The sequence below is a fragment of the Pipistrellus kuhlii genome, unplaced genomic scaffold (genome assembly GCF_014108245.1).
Source record: "Pipistrellus kuhlii isolate mPipKuh1 unplaced genomic scaffold, mPipKuh1.p scaffold_m20_p_11, whole genome shotgun sequence".
Taxonomy (NCBI): domain Eukaryota; kingdom Metazoa; phylum Chordata; class Mammalia; order Chiroptera; family Vespertilionidae; genus Pipistrellus; species Pipistrellus kuhlii.
In genome coordinates this window covers 8,054,083-8,067,114 of record NW_023425416.1, presented here as the reverse complement: position 1 = coordinate 8,067,114, position 13,032 = coordinate 8,054,083, and the positions used below count along the sequence as shown (strand labels likewise).

General features: G+C 45.4%; 1 protein-coding gene across 26 annotated transcripts in view; it reads right to left on the bottom strand.

Moving 5' to 3' along the window:
- CADPS (calcium dependent secretion activator) overlaps positions 1-13,032 on the bottom strand; it is a 410,937-nt gene that overhangs the window by 62,043 nt on the left and 335,862 nt on the right. For all 26 annotated transcript variants that reach the window (XM_036430660.2, XM_036430656.2, XM_036430652.1 and 23 more), the window contains 2 exons: positions 6,276-6,350; positions 5,305-5,388 (listed from right to left, as the gene is read on the bottom strand). In XM_036430660.2, the coding sequence (XP_036286553.1) occupies positions 5,305-5,388; positions 6,276-6,350 (159 nt within the window). The remainder of the gene's footprint in view (positions 1-5,304; positions 5,389-6,275; positions 6,351-13,032) is intronic.

The window sequence follows — 13,032 nt, the reverse complement described above, 5'->3', positions numbered from 1 at the left end:
GGATAATTGTATCTACTGCGTAGGGTAAATGTGAGGATCTTATGAGAAAGGAAACCACTTAGCACAGTGCCTATTACATAGTATATGTGTTCAATAAACATCAGCTATTACTACCACAGCTTTATCTCCACTCTGAAATATAGAGACCAACTGATTGGAATCTCCAGGAATTCAGCATCTGATCACTGGGTGATGTCACCCTCTGAGGGTAGCCTGAGACCTCTCTCTGTCTGCGCCACCATCACCAGCCCACAGTGCAAACAGCCACCTCTCCCACGCAGGGAATTCCCCAAACCCAAAGCAAAAATGGAATGCAATCGACGATAACACTAGCTAACTATTGGGAACATTCACCCCACACTAAAATCTGAACTGCTCCCCCACCAAAATGTTCTGCAGACAGAAGTGAATCTCGGTGGTCTAGTTCTGGCTTTGACCAGGGTGGCAGTCTTGTTTTGTGGCATGACATCGAGTCATCTGCACAAAAGCAGTCTAGGCTGCTGGTGGATCTATGCTAACCCCAGCCCTTTGTGGATTCTAGCAAGAAGCATGTCTGCTTTGTTTTGTTTCTAAGTAGAAAAAAAAAGTGCTTGAGAAAGCGGGGGGTGGGGTGGGGGGGGGGGGGGGGGGGAAGGGCAATAAATGAGGGTAAGTTGAGACCTAGCAAATTGGACATATAATGGGGTTTGGGTCCCTGACAACCCAAAAATGGACTTTCTGGATCCTGTCCCAAGGGGCTTCCATGTTATAGTTGACCATCTCAAATAAATCTGGTGGATGGGAGATCTTGGGTGAACTCTAGGGGGGGCTTCAAGGGAGTTGATGTAATTGTTTGGTGGGGGAGGGCTCCTCCCACATCTTCACTTCTCCTTGGAGGCTGCAGTGTTGGGAGGAAGGGCAGATGCCAGTCGAGCTTAACCTCTCTGAGCCTCAGTTTCATCGTCTGTGGAAGAGTGTGCTGGAGTGGCATTGTTCAGGGGATTCACGAGAAAAATCTATTGAAAGCATCTAGCCCTGTGCCAGGCACTTAGCCAGTGCTTAAGCTCTCGTAGCTATTTTAGACTCCGGAATTCATCTAATACCACTGGCGTCAGAGTACACCGAAGGGAATGAGAAGCCCAGCCTTGGCCTCCTAGCCCAGGTCACAGAGCTCCCGGGGAGGGTGGAGCTGGGGGTCCCAGGCCTCCCCACTCCGGGCTCTTTACTGTGCCCACTCACTCTCTGGACTCATTCAGCTCGGCCAGCACCTCGGGCATCACAGCTCCTGCCTTCCACCTTGGCCCACCTCCATCTGCTCAACCCCAAGTCCTGTTTCTCTTACCGCCTCAGTATCTAGAAAAACCCCTCCTGCCTCCCTCCCTCATGGCCATTGCAGGCGTTCTGTCCAGAGGATTCTTCTCTTCTTTACCCATGGCTGCCCCTTTGCCATGGCTGCCCTATACGTTTCAGCTCAGTGCCCACATCCACTACCATTCTAGCTGAATTGATGCCATTCCCGACCTCCCATCTCTTTCTCCCTCTCTTTCCAGCATGTAGCCTGTCAGCACTTCCTCTATTCTACAGTTTTCTTTCCTTTTTTACTATCTGTCTCCTTTCCCGAGTGTAAGCTCCAGAAGGACAGAGAACATGTGTCCCGGCTCCTGGCATGAGGCATGACGCAGAGGTGCTCAGTCCACATGCCGGTGGATGAACAAGTGAATGAATGAATGAATGAATGAACCAGCGGACCAATTCCAGAACCAGCATCCTTCCTAAGGCCTGGGGAGACCCTGCAGAGGATGCTACCTTGCCGGGAGAGGGGCCGGGCACCTGCTTGCCCTCCTCCCTGGCCTCCTAAAAGAACAGCGTGAAGCTACCTACAGACAGGGGCGTGCCAGCAGGCAGGCAGCCCCCACAAAAGCACATCTTGCGGGCAGGGGAAATGGGCGAGTAGTTGCTAATTGCGACTTCCAACTGGGCTGATCTTTCCCAAGTTCCAAAGGCGCCTGCCTCCAGAAACTCGGGCTGCTGCCGCTGCGGAGGGAGGGAGGCAGGGAGGGAGGGAGGGAGGGAGGGAGGGAGGGAGGGAGAGAGCCAGGAGGAGGGGCGGGCGCCTGGGCGCCGGGGCTGGCACACGAAGCCCCATCTCCTCCCCCTCCTCCCCCCAGCTCCTCTCCAAGAGAGGAAGCGATGCAGATGGAGATGAGAAATAAATATTCCTGCCTGCTCCGTGCCACTGCAGTTTCCAAAATGTCTGGCTTGGACCACGGAACCAAGCCCAGGAAAGGAGGCGCTCAGCGGGAGGAAGAGGGGGAAAGGGTGGCATATTTGTCGATACTTGTCAGCTTTCTGGGGGGCAGAGCACATGGCTCATCCTTGGCAGCCCCGTGGGGCGGGACGTGGTAAGTGCGCAGTAAGACTTGCAGAGTGGAGCCGAAGTGGGAGCCAGGGAGGGAACCCTGCCAGGTGGCACCCTGAGGCTCCGCCTTTGTCCAGGCCGGACTCCTGGTTCTCTCAGCCCGGATAGCTCTCCCCACAACACCTGCTGCCCTGTACCCTGTCCCCTGCCCTCCTCCAGGTAATCAACGCGGCTGGGCTGCAGGGAGGCTCCGGGGCCTCCCAGATTTGGGCAGGAGCTCAGAATCCACGCGCAGAGATGTTCCTGCCGCTTCCAAGCACAGCTCAGGCTCCAACACAGGATCCACAGGAGACCAGAACTCGCGCTGCAAATGATAAGTTGGGTGCTTTTGGCCTGGGGGTGGCCACGTGTGTGGGAGAAGCATCATGGCAGGTACAGGCCAGCAGAGGCAGGCAGTGACCTGCAGTGGGGGGGCTTCCACGAGGCATGCTCTGTGGCTGCAAAATGTCTCAGAAAAGGGAGAGGAGAGGGTGACAATGTCTTGGCTGGGACACTCCTGCAAGTTCTGCGAGGTCTTCTTTGTTTCACACGCTCCCGGGAGAATCTCCCTGGTGCCAGGCCCTCGGCATCGCTGCCATGGGACCACCTTTTACTGGTCCTCCGAAGGCAGTGATTCGGGTGGGGCCCTGGTGGATGGGATGCTGCCCAGGAAGTGGCAGAGGAGCTTTGCTGGGTCCAGGCCGGTGCAGTCAGAACCGCTGCTCAAAATAAAGACTCGGAGAACGTGATGTGTTCTGTGGGAGTCAGGGAACATCTTCCAGAAGTGTTGCCTGACTTTCTGCCTCTTTTCACCATGTCCATGACTTCACCAAGGCAGGAAGATTATCTAATATTTCCCACTCCCGAGCCCTGAATCCTTTCTCAGGCATCTTCGCCACTCCATTGCCCATCTGCCTTCTAGTGCCAGGCAAGTGCCAGCTGAATCCCACTCTCTTCAGGAAGCTGTTCGGTGGTGGTGGTGGTGGGGAGGGGAAGCTGGCAGAAACCTGGGTTCCTGTTCGCAGGCTGCCCATTGCTGTGTGACCTTAGACAAAGCATTCCCCCTCTCTGGGCTTTGGTTTCTTTGTCAAGGAGTGGGTTGGTGGGTTTTCTTTCACCGGTGACACATTATGGGTGGTTCTACAGAGTGAAATCAGATACAGCTCCTTTGGTCACCCCTCTTCCCACTCCACCTTTGCCAACAAAGTCCTGAGACTGGGGTCATAGCGCTTTCTGGGACGGAGTTCAGTTCTCACCTGGGAAGGTCAGAGCTGCATTTCAAAACAAGATGGGCATGCGGAGATGTGGATGCTGTCTAGACTTATTTTACATGTTTTCTGTCTATATTTCCTTTAATTCCCAGGAAATCTAATGTATGGGTTAGGGAAAGACCAAAGAAGGGCATGTTTGGAAAGAACTTGTGTGTAGGTATGTCTGTAAATAGTAAACACATTAGATAACTTTTATTAATAATAGCTGCTATTTATTGAGACCTACTGTGTGCTAGGACTATACTAAACTCTTTCACTTGTATTATTATCCTCAAAAAAGCTCATGGTGGAAGGCATTATTTACTCCCTACTTCCACACAACGTTGGAAGTTAACTGCAATTAACACACACACACACACACACACACACACACACACAGCAAAATGATACAACAGCACACCTCCCTAAAACCAAAACCAAAACCAAAACCAAAACCAAAACCAAAACCAAAACCAAACCAACCTCAGAGAGGATGAGGCTCAGGGAGGACGAGACACCTGTTCAAGGTCACATAGCTGGTTAATATTGGTAATGGGGTTTGAACCTGATTTTGTTGGATTCCAAAGATGATGATGTGCTACCCTCCATCCTGTGCTGGGCCTTGCCTTGGCATTCAATGCCCTTTTAGGAAACTCTTCATAAATGAAGTTTCTTTTAAAGACTCAAAGGTAGTGGGTCCTAAATGGTCTTTCCTATGGCATTGTCAGAGGACAACAGCTGGCCCCAGAGCCAGCAAGTCGCCTGCCATCACAGATGGCCAGGAGGCCTGCCTCTGCAGTGCCCGCCGAGCACAGGAAGGGACAGAGAGTGGGCCCCGGAGCAAGTGATCCACCCCACTTACCTACAGAGAATTAGGCTGGCCTCTGCCACCGCCTAACTAACTTCTGTGGCCATGCCCGCTTCTTGCACAGAATTAGAGCCTCTTGGAATTTGTACAGACTTAATCATCTGTACCAGAGACGTAAACTCAATGTCCCCAAGCCCCGGCAGGTCTATGAATGAGCAAGACAGCTTGGAGGGGCTCCAGGAAACTGGCGAAAACATTTGGATGATGGAGACACTGTGACTGAGCCCCGTAGACGGCTGCTGTGCCCACAGACAAGCCTTTATCAAGCTGCTGACGGTCACTTCATAAAGTCCTGGGACTGAGGCTTCTCTGTGAATTCTCCTGATTGTTAAATGCAGGAAACTAATTCAGTTAAGGAAAGGGTACCTGACACAGCGAAGACCAAATAAAACATATTGACAAACTCTCTCCGACTCGTAGGTCTCCATTTGCAACCTCTAAAATTAATTCACAGACGAGGAGATGGTAGCTCAGAAACGGTAAGTGTTTTCGCCTAAGAAGCTAAGTTGGGCTCAGTCCACCAGCTCTCCTGGGATATGAATAGAGGCGTACATGTGTGCACATAGTGTATATTCACAGATGAAACAGAAGTGGTTTGATTTGCCGGCTGCCATGAAGTGTCCTGCTCCTTCTCCTGGTGTTATGAGTACACACTGATGGTTGACTGAAATTCGAACACACACACACCCAAACCCAATGCTACAGCAGCCCCCTCCTCATGTCAGCTCCTTGACCTTTGCCAGCTCATGCTATCCAGTGGGAAGCATTCCATGTTTCCTTAACAAAATGATGTAAACCTCTTTACTTACGGTAAATGACAAGAAAGAAGAAAACAAGGTCCCTTCGTCATATCTGGATAATTTTGCCAACACTCCTTCCAAGATAGTAACGAACTAGAAAAACCGCAAAGGAGAGAAAAGAATTAGTGCTTCAGAGTAGAACTGCTCACGATAAAGAGCAACATTTCCAGCCGGCACGGAGCCTCTGCTCACATTTGCCTTCTATTATGTGATTGCAGCCTGCGGAGCGGAGTAGACGCTGCTACACAGAAATATTTGACTTATCCGGCTTTCTCTTCATTATTATGTGATTGCAAATAGAGAGTGCTCCAGAAGTGCAAAGTGACAAAATATTATTGCGTTGCATATAGCATGCGATAATATTAAATGCACTTTTCAAAATCCCAAACTGCGCAAAGCCGTCTTTATGTTGCATATTAGCACTACATTTAATCCAATCTATTTTTATTTGTATTTTATCAGTAATTTGGGGGAAACAGAAGTTTAGCACTGGCAAATATAAATGTCTTCCCATTCAACATTACTTAGTTAAAATTCTAGAATTCATGAGGGTGACTGAAATAGCTTTATCTGACTTTTCTGTTTTATTATGACTCTCACTGCATGTGAAACTAGGGGGAGGGGTTTTTTATGATGGCAGAATTCCTTATTACCATTTAACTTTCTGTATTAAAAAAAAAAAAAAGAACTTTGTCAATGCTGAAAAACAAAACAAACATTTCCCGAATAACCTAGAGCAGCGTTTGGGGACAAATTCCTATTAAGTTAACATATGCCACTTCATTGCTTCATCCCCACTCGGCTCCCAATCATCAGAAAAATCCCTCAGCGCAGAGGCTGGGCGAGGCACAATTCTGTTTCCTGAGAAATGTGAGTACCCAGCTCAACTTTACAAGGATAAAGTGTGACATTTTAATGGGAACACAGACATAACAAAGCAATGCTCCCAACGAAACATTTCACCTGGAACGGAAGGTTACCTTTGCCACCAGGAGTGTTATCATTTCTTTAACGGTTTCTTCAATGAGTTCGTCTATTTTTGAATGGTACTGATGCTGAAGAACACAGAGAGGCAAATATTAGCGTGTTTAGGAGGTGATGGCATGGCATCCGCCGGTAATTTTTAGACAACACAATTTATATATACATCAAGCCTGGCCTGCCCACCCTGTTCCTTTCCACAGTCCCAGACGCAGCTGTAGGATTCTGACTCTGCGTCTTTGATGAGGAGGGATTCGAAACTTAAAAAAATAAAAATAAAAAAATTACGGGCACATTGCTCCTCACCCAAAGCGTTCCATTGCGTTGATATGTGTGGAGACATACACGCATTCACAAAAGCTGGCATGGACATGGACGGCTCACAGCCTCGCAGCGCCTCGATCTGGGTCGTACAAAGCACGATCCCACAGGAATTTAATACAGGGATGAAAATCATCTTTGGGAAACTGCTGGGAGATGTGGCTGAGGAAGTACACCCTTCCAAAGGGAACTGGACCAATGCACTGTGAATGACTTTTGCTAAAATGGTTCTAAGACCTTTGGCTGTTTGGGGTTAATGCCTCCGTGCCCCTCATCCCACCTCTGTGTGCTGACTCTGTGCCCAGGCAGTGTCTCTTTCTGAACCGGGTGGGGGGGGGGGGGCTGACTCTCATTTTTCTCCATCATGGGCAAGCAGACCCAGGCTTAGCGCACTAATGAGACTGCTACTAAGTTTTTCAAATCCTCTAACTGCTGCTGTCGGTTATTAAATTTAAATAGTAATGCAAAAACAAACCCCACACAAACAAAATCTGCTACACATGCCAGGAGGAAAGAAACAGCGATTTCAACAGAAAGCACTGTGTGCCAGCTCCTTGACATTTATTAGATCATCTCGGTATCCATTGAATTATTCCGTATTTCCTCAATGGAAAACAACAATGCCAAACACCGCTCTCCGGAAAGAAGAATGCACTTACCCACTCGTTAGCAAACTTTCAGAGGGATGAGTAATTAGGAATTGAAAGAAAAGGGAACAATGCAAATCAAAATTAGGACAATCCGGCACATGAGAAAAGAAAAAAATTAAACCATCCAGAAAGCTATGAAAACATGCAGAAATAATAAGCCATAGTAATAATGTGGTTTGATATTCTGATAACTAGTGATCAGAAGTATTGAAAGGGAGCAAAAGGATATGAATTAGGTTGATTCATTTCAAGTCACAATGGGATTTTATTTGTATCAATAATTGGAAGACCTAGACCAAACCTCAGTGCAAAGTTGGTTAGTTATTTGCCTAAGAAAATATAGTTCGGTTTCTTCACCTATAAACACACACACACACACACACACACACACACACAACACTCAACAGATACTACTTTTTAGGAACAAAGGGGGAGGGGAGGAACCAGTACAAATTACTGATGATTTTGTAATGAGAATGAGGCAGACCCTGTGTAAAGATATTTAGCAGGTTTCTTTCTTTCTTTCTCTTTTTCTTCCCTTCCTTCCTTCTTCCTTCCCTTCTTTCTTTCTTCTTCCCTCCCTCCCTCGCTCCCTCCCTCCCTCCCTCCCTCCCTCTATCCCTCCCTTCCTCTTTCCCTTCCTTCCTTTCTTAATTCCCATTCAAGGATATGTTCTTATTGATTCCAAAAAGAGAGGACAGCAGAGAGAGAGAAATAAACAAACAAACAAACAAACAAACATTGATTGCTTGCCTCTGATATGAGGCCACATGGGATGGTTGGGGATTGAACCCACAACCTAGGTAGGTGCCCCTGACCTGGAACTCAACCTGTAATCTTTTTGGTGCACAGAACAATGCACCAACCAGTCAGGGCTATTAAAAAATCAGAGTCAAGTTTTTTTTTTCCTGGTGGTCCTGCTCTTAGAATCATAGACCTAGTCTGAAGATGTACTGAGGGTCTAGATGTGGAAACATTTTGTCAGCTTATAATTGCAATCCCAATATTACCGGTATTTGTAGAAACTCATAAAGTAGAAAGAAAGAGTAGGGGGAGATGGTCTTATAGCTCAGTCATCTCATTTTAGTTGACTAGAGGGAAAAAAAAAAAGCAAATGGCGCATGTTGCACAGTGCTGATAAACAGAATCCACGTTGGCTCTGCTGTTAACGTCACAAAAGAATTTACTAGGAAGTTGGCAGAAACCTGAAGCTAAATACAAAAACTATCTGCAGAGTTCTGTGCTAGAAACACAGGAAGATGTCAGAGCAAAGGACCTCAGGAATGTTGACAGGGCTCCCAACTCATTGTTAGATCTTGTGGTAAGATCCCGAGTCACACCCTCACCGGCCCTCACGCAACTGTACTTTCTCCCAGATTCTCTTTGGATTGCTATAAGTGATTCACATTTATGACATTAATGCTGAGATTTAATTCAGAAAAGCTAGCTGTAGGCAAAAATAACACAATATGAAAATATTAAATGAGGGGCTTCTAAACAAGCAAAGAACATCATTGAGAACAGAAACATTCTCTCAAAAAACTTAGCTGAAACAGCAGAAAGAACCAAGAGCATATTCTCTATACATCACTCATGGAAGACTCAGGCACAATCTGTTTTGAGGAGTTAGTTAACAATGTCTTTTCTGAAAGACAAACGAGCTTTCTCTTCCCTTCTCTAAGGAATCCAGATGAAAGTATATGGAGACACGGTGGTTTGTGGGGCCCTCTCCTTGCTCTCATGTATTCCATGCCAAAGTTGGCTCTGACTCTGACTCCTCCCGGGTACTCCCACTGTCTCTCCCTTTCACTGTCTATGAATATATTATCTCCACTCCTGTCCACATTTCTTTTATTCTGCTTATAAAAATGGATTTTTAAAACATATATATATATATATATATATATATATATATATATATATATATATATCTCGATTGATTTCAGAGAGGAAGGGAGAGAGAGAGAGAGATAGGAACATCAATGATGAGACAGAATCATTGATTGGCTGCTCCTGAATGCTCTGCACTGGGGACCAAGCCCACAACCCAGGCACGTGCTCTTGACTGGAATTGAACCCTGGACCCTTCAGTCCACAGGCCAACACTATATCCACTGAGCCAAATCAGCTAGGGCTATAAAAAATGTTTTGATATGCTTATTCTGCTTCTTACTTTTAGAGGAAACTTGAATATGTCATCTCCGTTAGTCTATTTCCTCATTTCCTCAACAGGGCTAGAATTATTCCTGTTGTGAATACAGAAATGACTACAAAGTAATGAAACAATGCATGGACACATGGTTTGGAAACTTAGAAGTGCTATATGGCAATATTACTGCTGCTGTAACTAACGATTAGCATGGTAGTTACATGGGTGTATTTCTCTAAACTCATCTAAAACCTATATACCTTGTTGTATGTCAATTACAATCTCAATGAAATAAGACCCACTTTGGAGGGATAGGAGGGCAGGGTAATATCTATTCTGCTTATTATGTAGCAAAGGGGGCATTTATCTAAGTAGCCTTCATTCACATACAAGTAATTACCAAATACATGAATTTGCTTTGTCAGTTTACAAGACATTTGATTAACCTTTCTGGAGCAACAGAGAGTGCTCTGCCTTTAGTCTGCCCTTTCTCGGGAGAGTAATTGTTCCATACAGCTGTGACGCTCCTGTTTGGAGTATAAGTACTACCGGGTATCGTTTACTTATCATCCTTCTCCACCCCCGCTAGATTATCTTGTCACAACATTTTTCGCAGTCAGGTGAAATATCCAATTTGGGTGCAAAGAGGGCTCTTCCTTATTTTTGCATTTTTCAGTTCCTTCTGCTGGCTTGATAATAATAATTGACTTGATAATAACAATTAATAATAATTATAATAAATTATATTGGCTTGATAATAATAATTAATAATAATAATTACAACAATAATAAATTATATTCTGAGGCCCTAGATCATGATTTAGCAAGTGAACTACTAATCTTCAATGGTTTGGGAAGTTCACTTTTGGTTCTAATGAGCTAAGTTGCTGCAAATTCACAATCACACCGCGAGAATCCTTCCACTTGACTCCCAGTGCTGCACATTTTGCCTTGTCATGGAACAGATTGTGTGTATGTTGTCTTTCTGTTAAGACCATCTGACCTTGGAAACGAGATGAAAACACTCTAGACCAAGTGAGAAAGTATTTAATATACAATTTCCTCTCTATTGGTGCTTTGCAAATTTTAATGAAAAAATAAATATTTAAGATGGAAAAGTATGGCTAACAAATGTTTCAACAGCTGCCTTTAGATGCTACTTTACCCCAGTGATGAAATTCAGGAAGTGATTGAGAACTGGAGAATCTATTCTAAAACTCCCTGAGGGCATTGGAATCCAGGTGGACGCAGGCATCGGTCTATAATAGACTAGATTTATAATAGGAGTTTATACCAAATACTCACAAAGTGAAAACTCCAAAAATAAATTAAACTTTTATCTATTTTCCCAATTCCAGTCCTCGCCTTTGGCCAATGTCGTTCTAACTGTTCAGTTTTACTTTGGAGATAAATGTTCCATTCTAGAAAAAGGGGAGAGCTGATGCGTGACCATTCACATGAGACTTCTCACTGAAGTTCTACTCAAGGTCACAGCCACAGAGCAAGGTCCCTCAAAGGACTTATTTCCTATCATATATTTCCAATGGAGTCTCAAACTTCACAGACAAACTTCACAGGCCCCTTGAAATTGTTTGTGAAAGTATTTTTTTCCTGGGAAATGGCTCCATAAATTTCATGGAGCCACATGAATAAATCTTAATACTATGCATGGCAAAAGAAGGCACAAAAGGCCACATACTAGTATATTCCATTGATAGGAAATGCTCAAATAGGCAAGTCCTTATTAATAGAAAGAGAGTGCCAGTTACCTGGGGCTGGGGCGGGAGGGTTGGGAATTATACTAATAGGCCCAGGTTTCTTTTTAGGGTGATAAGAATGTCCTGCAATTGATTGTGATGATGGTTGCACATTTTTGTGAATATACTAAATGTTACTGACTTGTAAACTTGAAGAGCGAATTTTATGGTATGTGAATTATATCTCAATTTTAAAAAATAAAACTCCAAAGAGAGAAAAATTCAGGAGGAGAAGGATTCTGGAAGTCACCCACGATTCTTAGAGATCATCCAAAACAGGTTTTTGAAGTGGGCTCTGTGAAGCCCAAGAGATGGCTCAGAGTCGCCCAGAGAAATGTGAGTGGGTAATGATCCGACTGCATCCAGAAATTTTATTCGTCTCACATGCTGGCCCTCCCTCTTTCTTCCCCCAGGTAAGATCTGAAGAACTGATTCTGCATCTAAAAGCAGCCTGAATAAAACAAGAAGAGTGCTATCATTTTACAGATGAAGAAACCAAGGCCCAAAGAGGCTGGGTCACTTGACCAGCTCTAGTGGGCAGCACAGCTCGGGTGAGACCCCTCACCAGGAGGCTGTCCCCAGCCTGAGCCTTCTCCAGGAGGCTGACCTTTGGCCCGAGCCTTCTCCTTCACTCAGGTTTGGATACTGAACCTCTGGCCAGTGGTTCTTACGGTGTGTCTCTACACCCGCCAGTGGCATCAGTATCACCAGAGGAAATGAAAACCCTTGGACCACACCCCAGACCTATTGGGAATTCTTGGGGTGAGACCCAACAATGTGGGTTTGAGAAGCTCTCTGATTCGTCGGGTGCACTGACGTTAGACCTGCAGCAAAGGGAACCGGCAAAGAGAACCCCTTGCATGTGACCCAAAGCTTAACCCCGGGGAAAAGTTCCCAACCAGAAAATCAGTCATGGGCAGAGGCTCACAAAAGTAGTGGATGAAGCTGATGGATGGGGGGATGGGTGGGGGTGGTGGTGGGTGGGGGGGGGACGAGGAGCTTAAAGATGATCGTGCCACGAAGAGAATACCACCAACCCACATTTAAAAATGGAAGGTGCCGAAAGAGAAAATAAATAACGAATAAGGAGCAAACATAATTTAGTAAAAAATTCTGAGCATATAGGGCTGGTATCGAAAGATCTGATTTAGGAGCAATTTATGCCAATTGGCAACAACACGAGAGTTGCCAGAAATGTTTTTGAATTAATTCTAAATTGGTATATGAATATCTAGCTGGCTTAAGGCCATCAGAGGAAAATGATCACGATGGTCTTTAATCAAGCCCAAGTTGCTGTTTCTTTCTCCTTTACATTTTAAATGCCACTTTGGAACTGGGAATTTAGCAAAGGACTAAACTTTTGGTCAGGGAAGATGCACAATCAATCTCGGGGGGTGGTGGGGGAGAAATTGCTGTGATTTCTTACAAATTCAGAACCTGCTGCTGGGGACTGGGGAGCAGTGTGATCTAACATTACAGATCCTGGAAGATGCTAGATTCGAAAAAGGGAGCTCTCCTGCCGTCCAGATGTTCAAAGTGATAAAATGCACTTCAAATGTGAAAATGGCTTGCATTCTGGCAAACATCTGTTGGAGATACCAGCCTAATAAATGAGATGATCAAATATCATTGGACTTAAAGGAATTTAATGGCCATTCCAACTCCAGCCAAGAATCACTACCAAGTCACTGGCACGCTCATTAGCACAAGCCTTAGACATTTACTGAACAAACAGACACCAAACATTCACTTGCGGATTAACCTACAAATGCTGGAGTATATTTCAGAAACTAGCAGACTAGTGTAGATGGAAGGAATTTGTGAAGTTTTCTTCTACACGATCAATGGCAGTGGGGGGCGGGGGAAGGTGTAAGGGAGG